The 14,506-nt window shown below is 40.6% G+C and overlaps 1 protein-coding gene across 5 annotated transcripts; it reads left to right on the top strand.

Moving 5' to 3' along the window:
* Positions 1-766: 766 nt before the first annotated feature.
* LOC104587604 (plant-specific TFIIB-related protein PTF2-like) lies at positions 767-14,426 on the top strand. Of its 5 annotated transcripts, none has more exons than XM_088901498.1 (5): positions 767-1,297; positions 6,017-6,068; positions 6,164-6,389; positions 6,515-6,592; positions 9,677-14,426. In XM_088901498.1, exon 5 carries the CDS (start codon positions 9,679-9,681, stop codon positions 11,254-11,256), a length of 1,578 nt encoding a protein of 525 aa, XP_088757624.1. In that variant the 5' UTR covers positions 767-1,297; positions 6,017-6,068; positions 6,164-6,389; positions 6,515-6,592; positions 9,677-9,678; the 3' UTR covers positions 11,257-14,426. The 5 variants fall into 5 exon arrangements, 4 of the variants coding, with proteins under 4 accessions (XP_088757624.1, XP_088757623.1, XP_010243578.1 ...); XM_088901497.1 differs by having other exon boundaries at positions 6,008-6,068; XR_016084184.1 differs by lacking the exons at positions 6,017-6,068; positions 6,164-6,389 and having other exon boundaries at positions 9,677-11,396; positions 11,522-14,426.
* The last annotated feature ends 80 nt before the right edge of the window (positions 14,427-14,506 follow it).

Here is a 14,506-nt window from a genome sequence, read left to right as displayed (position 1 = left end):
CAGATTCCAAATCTGCTTGCTTCGGACCCAGTTGGCCCAATCTGACCTGACCAATCAACTCAAAATCTCTGAAAACCCCATCCTACAAAATTTCAATCGAAAATACCCTCATTAACCCTTCTACCTAAAAAGATCCTTCTACTTTTTTGACCCGGAGCCACCCATCATTAAACCAAGAACCCGGTTCAACCCCTGGACCTGGTTTAGCCCAACTTACAAAAAATTATCAAAATAACCCTTGGATTCCCCAAAATTACGAGACTGCCCCTGCTTCCCATGTAAATTCAACTAGGGTTGTTCACGGGTCGAGTTGGGTCGGTTTACTGGCGTTTTTCCAACCGACCCGACCTGGTCGGTTTACCTAGAAATGAAACTGAAACCGACCCAGTACTAAGTAAAACCGACCTAGTCGGTTTGAGTCAGTTTTGTGAATGATTCTCTCAGTGTGAACGGTAAAGGATTCAAGTCTAAGAAAGCAAAGGCTGGATGCTTGGAAATTAAAAATGATTTAATGGATTAAAACTGATATATATATATATATGTATATATATATAATATCTGAAATATATTATAAATATAATATATATCTAAGTTGGTTCGGGTTCAGTTTTCACACATGAAAACCGAAACCAAATCAAACCATCGATTTATGTTTTTTTGTAACCCAAAATCGACCGATGCTGAAGAAAAACCGGCCAACTCGGGTTGGATCGGACCGGATTGATCGGTTTGGGTCTTGTTATGATGAACAGCCCTAAATTCAACATTACGAGATTGCCCTGCAACTGCTCGCAGCGGCGGATTCTAGCCCAGCGATCTCCCATTCCACCACCGGCCCCTCTCCCTCCCTCTCCTCTCTTTCTTTTATAATTCGTTTTTTTTTTTCTATTTCTGCGCCGAACCAGTTGCCGCCCCCTCTCTCACCGTCGAACCCACCACCGAACCAGAAGCGGTGACGAATCCAATCGGATCTCTTCGCCCCCTCCCTCTTTTTCTCATATCTCTCTTCCGTCTCTTTCTCCCTTCCATTGGATCAAATCCCCTGATCGTTGAATTCGAAATCAGACTGTCCATCATTGGAACCGAACCACAGCAACGACAGCTCTCAGCCCGACATCGATAGTGCAAATCTTTCGGTCGCAACAATAGCTCAATTGCGCCACCTCTGAAATTCGAAGCAACCTGTCCCTGTGGCATCACCATTTTCCCAATCAGTGAAGTTCAGTGACGCGCATCTGTCAGTTCAGCCGATTCCCCTGTTCATCCATCGTCGAGTTCAGGCCGACATACAACCCTGGTAATCCTACTCCAGTGGTATATTTCTTTGTTACCATGGGTTTCGATGAATTACTGATCGTGTATTTCATTTCATTGATTATAATTTTTTTATCTGATATTGCTACCGCTAATGCTTGTGCTCAACATATTCTGTTCTGCGTGAATAGAAGAGTGAGAAACTCTGAATCTGGATTGGATTTCTGTTAAATGCTCGCATGCTTAGGATTGGGTTTAATGTCGTTCTGATTTCCTTAAGTTTTCTTGAGCTGCTTAATCTAAATGTTCAGTTCAGTTTTGTGAATCGCATTGAATGATCACTGAATTCGGTTTCTTGGAATGGAAAGGGGAAGGACCTGGGAGTTTAGTTTGTTGATTATGCTTTAATCAATTAGATAATTACTTATTTATGCTTGTTAGTATACCATGTGGCTCTCACTTATTGGACTTGGGAGAGGGGTGCCTAATCCCTTCCCTCTCCCATCCGAGTCTTACCTCGACTGGTTGGACCAGTGCCTTGGGCTATTGGAGTCACTATTAAAGCGAACCATTTTGAAAATCATTCTCGGAGGTTCCATCACCTCCATTTCCTAAACTGATGGGTGGTGACTCCATTTCTAGCCCAAATGGCAAAGTGAGTCGGTTTTCCAACGTTCACAATAGTTGTATAGCCACTACCACGTAATATCATTGATTTCATTTTAAGATAATCCCTTCACTTAATCTTAATTGGAAATACTAAAACCTTGATAACATATTTTATGTTTTCTGAATATTTTATTCTTTATCTCCTCTCTGTTGTTTTTCACCCATAGCTTGCTGCCCATAAAACATCTATTATAAGTCATCATAATAAACTATAGTCATTTCAAACACTTTTTTTTTTCTGAATTTTGTAGTTAAAGAACCAATAAAAACATCAACAAACAAATACTAATAAAACATAGGATTAATATACGTAATGAAAGTTGAGTTAAGATCTAAGACTAAGAAGTTCTACAAGATTTTAAGGGAAGGGAAGAAGGTTGGGTTGGGCCCAACCCAAAGTTGACTTTGGGTTGGGTTAGGGTTGAAGGAATTTAGTTAGGGTTAGGTTGGGGGTTTAGAACCTAGGGTTGGGCTAGGGTTGGTCTCAACCCGACCTAACCCGGCCTGACTTGCAGCCCTACCTGAAGTGTTCTAAATTGTCCTATTTCAAGTATCTATACGAGTTAATTATGAAACAGCCTAAGGAAAAAAATGTATTTACTTGTTGGGTATAGAACAGAAATTTCTTGAATGCAGATTTATGGGACTTGGATCACCTTTGGGTATTGAATATCATAAATAATACAGAAATCAATTAAAATATTATTTATTATTAATAAAATGACCTAAAGATAATTTCGTAGGGAGTTGGACTTATAATTCTTTTGATCCAAGTATAATTCTTTGAAGACGCACACCATTAATCAGAAAAGCTTTATTGATAGATCATATTAATCTTATATAGATATAAGTATATGTGACTAAATATCTATTAGATTGGATCATGTTCAACATTGAGGTGGATCCAAATCTGAGCGGACACGGGTGTCACAGTCTAACACAGGCTTAGCCTTGCCTACGCTTGGCGGGCTTACGTTGAGAGGCACTATCATAAATTGTGCCAGTATGATTATTGGGAGAAGTCATGTTTCCTATTGGCAGACCACCAAAAGCTTAACGTACTATTTGAGGAAGGGTGGTTGACCTCCTTGGGTGCCTGACCTTGGCACTCCTAGATCAACTTCCCTTGCGGGGCGGCCTTGGTTAATTGCTAGCATGGCTACCAGGGTTCCTCATGGGCACACTCACGCTCATGGGGATAGTGCATGGACCGGCACTGCGCCACGCACATTGAAGGGAGGCTTGGCATGCGGGTCTAGCTCAAGCATGTCCCTTCACCTCGCCAACCCCATGTCTAAGCTAATTGAGCTACCCCGTTGCCCATAGCGCATGAGAGTGTTCCGGCCTAGCGGTTGCCTATCATCCTTGGCATACAGGTGTCCCTCCTCATCGGCGCCACATTCGCCTCTCATCATGGCCTTCCCCCTTTGGCACGTAAGTGGCGCCTCCCATGGACTGGTCAAGGCCATAGAGAGCCCCGACCATGAGCCTTGAGGTCATGATCTAGTGCCACTGACCTTGGTGAAGCCATCTCATCGGGCAACACCTAGCCCTTCAACACACATGAGGCTTGTTCTGGCCTACCTAGACATCGCACGGGTTTCTTCCGTTGCAGAACTACCCCCGTGACATGGGGCTAGGCCATGGGGTGGGTGCGAGACAAAGCGGGGATTCCGCGGGCGAGGTAGGTTCAGGTTGAGTAAGGTGGTCGTGAGCGGTGTAGGCCTGAGCTGGGTGGGTGGGTCCGTGGACTACCACGGGCATAGGGCTAGGTTGTAGTCCAGGGTCTGCCATGGACGTCGGGTGCCGAAGGCTGGGCCGCTGGGGTCACAGTGGCGGGTCTATTTTCTAAACCGGATTGGTTTTGACCCGTTTGCAACACTGATATAGGCTCAAGAACATCAACATGAGTGGGGAAATAGTTTGTCATGGGCAAGTGTTTAGTCTCGTAAATCCTCGTCTGTCTTACGGTTGACCAGGAAGAGGATCGGCCACAACAGCAATAGATCCATCAGTTCAACCTCACTTGGGTCATCCAATGAAGCCAATCCCAACTCCAGGTGAGTTCTTAGGCATGTTCCTTTCGCTGCCATGAGTTCACATTTGCCCCCCATAGAACGGGCCCCAAAAGCGCCCTACATGCACATCTCAATGTGCATTTAGAACATTTCTTGTACTTGTCATTGGGAAATGTTCTCATACACGAATGGGATGTACTGTTGGACATTTTTGGGCCGCATTCTGTGAGGGCATATGTGAACTCCACTGCCACTAGCTTCATTTCTTATCGATTTTGAAAAAGAATGGGTAAAGTGAATGAGACGTGGGTGTTTGGATAACCATTTGATGCCGCAGGATTCATTCCGGGAAAAATATGTATTTTGCAGCACGAAAAATATTCATGCCCCTATTTTGCAAAACTCCAAGAGTCCTTCAAAATTCACCACATAGAAGCCTATTCTTTCTTGCTAGACTTGGATCCCTTGTTCATAGATACTGAATAGGTAAAACCAACAGAATTGAGGATCACATTCAAACTTTAATATCTACTTTTGTGGAGTATTGGAGGCACTAAATGATAAATTTAACTTGCTACTGAGTTAGCATCACAAGTCCAACAAACTCCGTAAAGGATTTTGGAAAAGATATTGACTCCATTCAGTACAATATTTTATATCTGTAGATCTTCAAAGGAGCAAATGGTTAATGGGGTTTCTACTAACACAAGAAATGCATTGATGAGAGAAAAACCATGGAAGAATACCCAGTTGTTGAGAATGAAGCTAGTGGATTACGAAATACTTAACATCAGAAAGCATGACTACAAGCTACTCATGTGACATAATATAAAGCCTATCCAATTCCATGAGTTCAGTTTCAGCATAAGGTTCATTATAACCCATTTCCATATCGACTACAGAGGAAATCACGTAAAGACACAATTAACGACTGAAATCCACCTAATTCAGGTTTAATGTGAAAGAATTCTAGACAAACAAACAAGAATGGAAATCACCCAAAACCAATCTAGTTCAAGAGGAAAGCAATCGACAATCAATAAATAGCTATTTGTGTTTATTTAGCTATTTAAGGCCTAAATTCAAATATTTACCTGATGAGATTCTTTGAAGTGATGTGTGGAGATTTGATTGTAGCGCCAATCAAACTACTTCCCGTTATATAAATTCCCCTAAATTTTAATAGAAATTTGTAAGTATTATAGTTTCAGAAACGGATAGGGAAAAAAATTGATCAAATACCTTAAATGGTGCTACTTTCTATTAATGGTTACAGGGCCGAGATTGGTGGTCGACCAAGAAAACGAAAAAAAAAACAGAGTAAGAAATAGATAAGAAGAAGGTATCAAACTTACTTTCACTGTTAGCTTCGTGCTTTGTGCGCAAAAGAGGAAGAAATGAAGAAGAAGAGAGGTCAATCTTATTTTCACTTTTAATAGTAGAGATCGATTTTACCTTCCACAAGGAGATTGGAGAAAGAGACGAGGGTTTAGTCGAGGGTTCAATCGAATCGAATGGAAAAAAAGGGAAAATTGCACTTTAGTACCTTGAAATTTGGGAGTAGTGTCAAATTAGTACCCAAACTTTCAAATGTTGATTGCAGTTCCTAAATTTTCAAAAGGTGTCAAGTTGGTCCCTGCCATTAATCGACTGTCAGTTATCTGTTGGAAATGTCAAAACTACCCTTCAAAAGAAGACATTGTTCATTGTCTTTTACCACAGAAAAGAACATATGACGTGTAAACTAACACTTCCCCTGTTTCTTCCCATGGAACCTTGCTCCCACACATGAAGTTCTCTCTCTCTGTCTGTCTGTTTCTCTCTCTCTCTCTCTCTATATATATATATATATGGTCATTGCTGAATTAATGGTCATTGCCTTCTTATTCTCTTTGTTTTTTTTTTGTTTTAATTAGTTTATACGTTATATGTTCTTTTCTGTGGTTCAATCTCAAGGTAGAAGACAATGAACAATATCTTCTTTTGAAGGGTAGTTTTGACATTTTAATAGATAACCGACGGTCGGTTAACGATAGGGACCAACTTGACACTTTTTGAAAATTTAGGTATTGCAGTGACAGGTTTGAAAGTTCGGGTACTAATTTGACACTACCCCCAAATTTTAAGGTACTAAAGTGCAATTTTCCCTCTTTTTTTTTTCATTCGATTCGATTGAACCCTCGACTGAACCCTCGTCTCTTTCTCCTATCTCATTGTGGAAGGTAAAATCGATCTCTCTACGGTTCAGTGAAGGTAAGATCTTCCCCTCTTCTTCTTCTTCATTTCTTCTCCTTCTGCGTGCGCACAAAGCACGAAGCTAACAATGAAGGTAAGTTCGATACCTTCTTCTTCTTATATATTTCTTACTGTTTTTTTTTTTTTTTCGTTTTCTTGGTTGACCACCAACGTTGGCCCTGTAACCATTAATAGCAAGTAGCATCGTTTAAGGTATTTGATCAATTTTTTTCTCTCCATTATATTCTTTATTGGTATTTGTGTGTTGGAATCATTTTGGAGTTTTTCCCTATCTGTTTCTGAATCTATAATACTTACAAATTTCTATTAAAATTTAGGGGAATTTATATAACGGGAAGTAGTTTGATTGGCGCTGCAATCAAAGCTCCACACATCACTTTGAAGAATCTCATCAGGTAAATGTTTGATTTAGGCCTTAAATAGCTAAATAAACACAAATAGCTGTTTATTGATTGCCAATTGTTTTCCTCTCGACCTAGATTGGTTTTGGGTGATTTCCATTCTTGTTTGTTTGTCTAGAATTCTTTCACATTAAACCTGAATTAGGTGGATTTCGGTTATTAATCGGGTTTGTACGTGATTTTCTCTGTAGTCGATATGGAAATGGGCTATAATGGACCTTATGCTGAAACTGAACTCCATGGAATTGTATAGGCTTTATATTATGTCACATGAGTAGCTTGTAGTCATGCTTTCTGATGTTAAGTATTTCGTAATTCACTAGCTTCATTCTCAACAACTGGGTATTCTTCCATGGTTTTTCTCTCATCAATGCATTTCTTGTGTTACTAGAAACCCCATTTACCATTTGCTCCTTTAAAGATCTACAAATATTAAAAATTGTACTGAATGGAGTCAATATCTTTTCCAAAACCCTGTTCTACAACCTGGCCCTGTGCCCGTGGTAGTCCGCGGACCCACCCACCCAGCTCAGGCCTACACCGCTCGCGACCACCTTACTCAACCTGAACCTACCTCGCCCACGGCATCCCCGCTTTGTCTTGCACCCACCCCATGGCCTAGCCCCATGTCACGGGGGTAGTTCTGCAACGGAAGAAACCCGTGCGATGTCTAGGCCAAGGTAGGCCAGGACAAGCCTCATGTGTGTTGAAGGGCTAGGCGTTGCCCGATGAGATGGCTTCACCAAGGTCAGTGGCACTGGATCATGACCTCAAGGCTCATGGTCGGGGCTCTCTATGGCCTTGACCAGTCCATGGGAGGCGCCACTTACGTGCCAAAGGGGGAAGGCCATGATGAGAGGCGAATGTGGCGTCGATGAGGAGGGACACTTGTATGCCAAGGATGATAGGCAACTGCTAGGCTGGAACACTCTCGTGCGCTATGGGCAACGGGGTAGCTCAATTAGCTTAGACATGGGGTTGGCGAGGTGAAGGGACATGCTTGAGCTAGACCCGCATGCCAAGCCTCCCTTCAGTGTGCTTGGCGCAGTGCTGGTCCATGCACTGTCCCCATGAGCATGAGCGTGCCCATGAGGAACCCTGGTAGCCATGCTAGCCATTAACGAAGGCCGCCCCGCAAGGGAAGTTGGTCTAGGAGTGCCAAGGTCAGGCACCCAAAGAGGTCGACCACCCTTCCTCAAATAGTACGTTAAGCTTTTGGTGGTCTGCCAATAGGAAACATGACTTCTTCCAAAAATCATACTGGCACAATTTATGATAGTGCCTCTCAACGTAAGCCCGCCAAGCGTAAGCAAGGCTAAGCCAGTGTTAGACCGTGACACCCGTGTCCGCTCATATTTGCCAATAAATCCACTCCTGGACTTCCCAATATGATAACTTTCGTAAGCCCCGGAAATGTAGGTCCTTCAGTTGAAGGGTAAAGTATAAATTAAAACTTCCCAAATGCTAAATCAGGCTTCTTTAATAGATCTGTAAGAACATCTTCACATGGTCCCACATTCTTTTGCACATACAACCTGAGATTATTTTGTTGATTCCTTGTGGCATGAAGAATACGTGAAGCTTCTCTTATACCACTCAAGAAAGCACCATGCATGCTGATTGGATACTGCTTATTTGTGGCTTCTGCAGCAAAGAACAACCTCCCGCCTACACTTTCTGCAAGAATATCATAATCATTACCAGATGAGCCAACTCTAACATGGGAATAAGAAGTTACAACAGGAGGTGACAAGCCATCACTCAAGTACAAAGACCCAATTTCAAATTAGAGAACATTCTCCACATTACATATCTGATAATCCATGACCTCTCCTAACCTAAAACCAAAGTCTTCTTTTTCTAGTTGATTGAAATCTGGAAGAATCAGCAGCCAATCTATCACTGATCTGCCCATGGCTACAACCATCTTGTCCATGCTGCAAGCTTTGTCTTTGAAAGTCCTGTTCCTCACCTTCCAAATGTTCCGGCAAATTGCAAATGGGATACACCTCCATAGCATTTTCACCTTCTTACTCCCATTCAGCCAGGGCCAAGTAGAGAAAATCTCTGCTGTTGAAGTTGTGTGAAAGCCTGAGACCCCAAACATAGCTGTAAACACTTTCCACAAGAAGTTTGAAAACTTGCATGAGATGAATAAGTGAGTAGCATTCTCTTCTTGCTCCTCACACAGACAGCATCTGCTAGTCATATTGGAACCTCTGGATTTCAGATGATCAGTTGTCCAATATTTTCTCTATGTGATGGATAAATCAATGGTGGCCAATGGGATTCAATTATTTTTAATTCTTTTAATGTATAGAGCTGAATTTGTACTGTACATGGTCTCACATAAGGTCCTTGTATATGGGGCTTTTAAAACACTACTTAATCTTTATACCAAAAAACTTGCTTCTCCGCTACTATACCTAGTAAAAACATCTTCACCTATAAAAAAGGAAAAGAGGAAAAGGAGAAACTATGTTTCACCAGTGTAATCTACACTTAACTATACAAAAATGCTTTTGGCCCTTGGACTTGGTATTTTACAAAAGCTATGTTTCACCAGTGTAATCTACACTTAACTATACAAAAATGCTTTTGGCCCTTGGACTTGGTATTTTACAAAAGCTATGTTTCACCAGTGTAATCTACACTTATTGGAGCAAGCAGCTTCCTTTCGTTTTATAATTGGTCCCTGTTCGATGAATCTGATCTTGACTATGATATTAAGCATGAGATCAAATCTTTGTTAGCATCAACATTAACTAGATTGCATGATTTCTCTCCTATTTTTGTATGTAGTTAATGTTCTGACTGGTTAGAATTTCTCCAGTCTCTCTTTTGTTTGCTTGCCAATCTATCGATTTAGAGATTAATAATTAGTCACTATCTTTTTTTTTTCTTCCAATGTTATTGATATTTTGGAAGCTTTTCGGTTGCAATCAGTTATCTTTCATCATCGTCAAACAATGAGTAGAGGGAGATTGTTGCATATTTTCAAAATCTTACTTTTGCTAGCCCCACAAGTAATTCAAAGAAATGCCTGAGCTCTAACTTCCTTTTAATTTGGTTGCACAGGGATGGAGAACTCCCGTACCTGCAAGAGCTGCAATAAGAAGACTGTCATACGTGATGAGTTCACCGACACCTTGGTCTGTAGGAATTGTGGTATTGTGCAAGAACTTGACAATTTCCAAGCAAGTTTTGGAGGTATCAATGGCCCCCAGGGCACCTTTGTCCGTGTTGGTGCTTCTGCCAGTGGTGAATACAGTTATAAAGAGAAGAAGCTCTATGAAGCTGATAAGGTTATTGAAGATATTGCTTTAAAACTAGGGTTCTCAGCTGCAACTTCTGCAGAGGTAAAACGAATGATCCAGCAAATTACTGATGAAGAGTTCGGTGGCGGAGAGTGGTTCCTTGTTCTTGTTGGTGCTTGTTCATATGTTGTGATGAGAAAGAACAGCAGACCCCTTTCCATTGCAGAGGTTGCCTCAGTAATTGGTTGTGATGTTTATGAGCTTGGCCGGATGATCTTTCGTGCCGTCGATTTTCTTGATTTGAAGTTGCCTGAATTTGATATTGTGACCTCTTTCGAACAGGCAATTAGGACCTGCCCAACTTTTTCCAGATTTTCAAAGGATGTGATGGATAAAATGGTTAAACAGGGAAGGTTTCTTCTGCAGTGTGCAGTTAAATGGTTCTTGACAACAGGAAGGAGGCCTCTTCCTATGGTTTCTGCTATCCTGAAATTTGTAGCAGAGTTAAATGAAGTTGATGTTGAAATTGAAGATATAGCAAAGGAGGTGCATTCAACAGTCGCCACATCCAAAAAGAGGCATAAAGAGCTCAAAGAGACTCTAGTAAAGGTTGCTCAAAAATTACCATGGGGAAAAGATGTGACAGTTAAGAATATAGTAAAAAATGCACCTTTAGTGATTCAATATATGGAGATGAAGTCAAGATTGAAGCCAGGCAATAAGAGGAAGAGTATAGAACCTGACTGGTTCAATTTGGAAGATGTAACTAATGATTCTCAGTACTTTGAGCTAGAAGACAGAAATAGAGTTCCATGTTTGAGTTATGATGATGTGGAGAAGCTCAAGCTGTCACAGGAATGCTTGGCAGGCATTTATTCAAAGTTCTCAAAAGAATCTTCTTACTTTAAGAATGTAGGTGAAAATGGTGAGGATTACCAAAAAAATAGGAGGAGATATGAAGATCGAGAAAGTAAGGAATGGTGGAGTGGAAAATCAGATTTGAGCAAAAAGCTCTCACTTCAACAGATTTTGGAGAAGAATGTGGGGTTTAATGCCTTGCCTCCATCTTTTGTTACTGGTAGTTTGGCATGCAAAAGGAGGAGAGAAAAGATAGATGCAGCTAAGCTGCGAATTGATGAGATTATGCGACCTCCCAGCACTGTTTCAGGTGAAAAGAAGGATAGTTGCCTTCTAGAAGACTTGGAAGCTAGGAAGCAACAATGCAAACAATCAAAAGGAGGTAATGTTGATTGGGAGGATTTCATAATTGAACTCCTACTTCTTCATCAGGTGAGAGAGGAGGAAATAGAGCAGGGCCATTATAATACCTTGTTGGAGTTGCACGTCTTTAACTCTGGGAATATTTGTGAGATGTTTCAGCATGGAAAAGGAAATGGGTAGAATAAAAAGTTCTTGAAGCTCAGACCAAATTTATTTTTCAATTATTTTACTTGTGAATCTTGATTCAATTTTGTTACCTAAGTATATTGAGATTCAAGGGTGATAATACTCCATCTGTCAAAGTGATATCTTCAATTTTTGTATCCTTTATTTTTATTTTATTTTTTTAACTAGTCCTCAATTTTTTTCTTCTTTTTGGTTCTTTTAGTTCCCTTTACATATTTATGATTTTTTTAGAAAACTTAACTGAAAATTTTATTTAAAGAACAGGAACATGAGAAGATGTACAGTACAGAAGAGGTAGAATGCTATGGAGATGCACTCGGCAGCAGTGCTTTGGGTGATATGGGAGGAAAGAAATCTGAGAATCTTTGAAGAAAAGCAAAGATGCAAGGAAGTGCTGATAGAAGGGATCATGATAAAGGTGATTTCTTGGGTAAAATCTGTGGGATTGTTCTCGGATTTTACTGTGGATGATATCTTCAGAAGTTGGAGGACAGTAGCTTCCTCTTCATCAACTAAAAAGAAGGTTTTAAGAGAGTGGGATCCCCCTGATTTTGGTTTCCTCAAATTAAACTTTGATGGAAGTAGTTTTGGCAACCCAGGAATATCTGGAATTGGAGAGGTGATAAGAAATGACAAAGGGGCTGTGGTGGGGATGTTCTCACTCAGGCCCTATTGGAAGGGGAGACTCCACTACAGCTGAACTAAAGGCAGTGGTTTTTGGGATACAAAAGGCTGTGGAGTTGGAAGTGAGAAAACTGGTTGTGGAAGGCAGTTCCAAAGTGGTCATGAGCTGGTTAAAACAAAATGAACAGACTCCTTGGCTCTATAGAAATGAAATTAAGAAGTTTAAATGCTTTTCCAAAGACATGCAGTTGGTTAATACAGTGGACTCCAAGAGCGGCAAATGGCTTTGCAGATCAGCTAGCAAAACAGGGGGTTAACAGGGAACGTTGTTTCTGGGCTTAGTTGTGAGGCTGGATAATTAAAAGTCGATAGTTGGCAAACTCTAACTTCTAGTGGGGTAGCTGAGGCTACTCATTTCTGTAATCTTTCTAAATTTATAATGAAATCTTTTTTACCGATAAAAAAAAGATGTACAGTACAGAAGCCTTAAGAGATTCTCTATGAACTCCAGATTTGGCTAAGCTGTCAGCTACGGAGTTTAGTTCCCTAGGGATCCAGATCAGCTTCACATTCAGAGAATCCAAAATATCTCTAGCCTCAGTCAGCAGATGAGCAAGCCTCGAAGACCTGTGAGAGCAGCTAAGATCTCTGCCTTGGTAGTGCCATCTCCCAATCGGACCACTAAAAGCCCAATAGATGTCCCCCCCTCTCACACGGATTACTCCTCCAATTCCTGCTTGACCTGTGGATCCTTGAGCACTACCATTGAAGCTTAGAGTTATCAGTCCCTCCTCCCTAGTACAAAGTGTATGAGTTAAACCACTCTCAGGAGGACATCTGCTAAATTTCTCTGAAGATCATTGAAAGAAATACCTTTGAAAACTTAAGAATTAAGAGCCCAAATGTTGCATAAAAAAATATGAGAGATAAGATCTTTGGTGTTCCTGGTTTTATTTTCAAAGGTCCTGTTGTCTCTTTCTTCCCAAACACCTCTGCTTACATATTTATGATTTAAAGAAAGTGATTTTCCCCTTGAAAAGTAAATGCTTGGAAACTGTATTCTGTTGGTAATTCAAAATCCAATGTTTGAGAAACCAGACCAAGCTAAACCATGAAATTCAGTGTAGGCCAGGGTCCCCTGGTCAGTGGTTTTTGACTTGTTTTAATTCTCTTAACCTGTCAAGTGCTCCTTAATCTATAAAAATTATGAACGGCCATGCCTTCAAAATTAATATGGATTTGGTCTTAAAAACATTGCAGAGACCTTTTTTTTTTTAAGTAAGGTATTGTATTAATAGTATAAAACAAAATGAGGTTAGCTACAAGGCCTGATGTTATAATAGAGGCCTTCAAGGAGTACTCCATGGATGACATATTGTGGGCATGGGGATAAGTGGCAAGTTCCTTCACAATTAAAGAGAATTATAATGGAGTGGAAGCCTTCAGGAAATAATAGGGTAAAGAGGAATTTTGATGGAAGCTCAATTGGAAATCTGGGACCATCAGGGATTGGGGGTGTATTTAGGAATGCACAAGGCAAGGTGGTGGCTTCATTTTCAGGATCAATTGGTTATGCTGATTCCTTGAAGGCTGAAGTATTGGCATTACTACAAGGCCTAAGGTTAGCTAAGCAAATTGAACTGCAGCATGTAGGAGGGGGACTTGAATATGGTCATCTCTTGGATGTGCAGAAACAACTCAGTAACTTGGATTTGTAGGAAAATTTCAAGGGAAATTGAGAAGCTAGCAAGGGAAGTTGGTGCAACATTCAGATGGGTTAAGAGAACCGCTAATGGGATGGCAGATTCCTTGGCTAAACAAGGGGTCCATAGGGAACAATATTTCTGGGCAGCATTATAGAAGGTTAAATACAACATATGGATGGGTGGGTCTTCAGTCTCAGCTCTGTTTGTAATTGTAATCATTAACTCAATTATTAATAAATCTGTTCATTCTGATAAAAAAATATATAAAACAAAATGAGACGCATTTGTAGCGAACTGCTGGTGGCACATGACAGTATCCTAACCTCAGATCACTTGAAATCCAGAGGCTTACAGTTAACAACTGCTGTTATATGTGCAACCGGGAGGAAGAAACAGTTCTGCATTTGTTCTTCTCATGTAGTGTGGCAAATTCTATTTGGAAGTTCTTCTCCTACCTGTTTGGAGAGAATGCATTTCATCCTTTGGTTCCATCAGAGATTTTCTCCAAATGGCCGAAGATCAGAGGAAGTAAGAAAGCTTAAATTCTGTGGAGCTATATCCCATTCACAGTATGCTGGTCCATCTGGAAAGAAAGAAGCAGAAGGGTTTTCAAGGACAAGGAAAAAACATTGTAATTTTGATCTGTTAGAGAATTTATGGGGTACTCTGGAGTTGAATCCTTGTAATTTTGATTCTTTCACAGTTTGATCTGATCTGTATTTGGTTTGTCAACTTGACAACCATCATTTTGAGATGTACTGCCTTTATTTTCAGTTTAATAAAATTTCCTTTTTATCCTTAAACAAAATGAGATGCACTTGTAGGCCTTTTACATCCCATGAGTATATATCTATACAACTTGCTAGCAAGAAATTAACGAGAAAGAAGAATATCTATAGCAACCCCCTGAAATC

Source organism: Nelumbo nucifera, chromosome 3 (assembly GCF_055504915.1).
Source record: "Nelumbo nucifera cultivar China Antique chromosome 3, China Antique-T2T, whole genome shotgun sequence".
NCBI lineage: Eukaryota > Viridiplantae > Streptophyta > Magnoliopsida > Proteales > Nelumbonaceae > Nelumbo > Nelumbo nucifera.
The sequence above is the reverse complement of the archived record's forward strand: the minus strand, read 5'-3'. Positions and strand labels throughout refer to the sequence as shown.

Coding starts and splice junctions, on each gene's coding strand:
- LOC104587604 (XM_010245281.3), top strand. CDS start 9,679: ATGGAGAACTCCCGTACCTGCAAGAGCTGCAATAAGAAGACTGTCATA.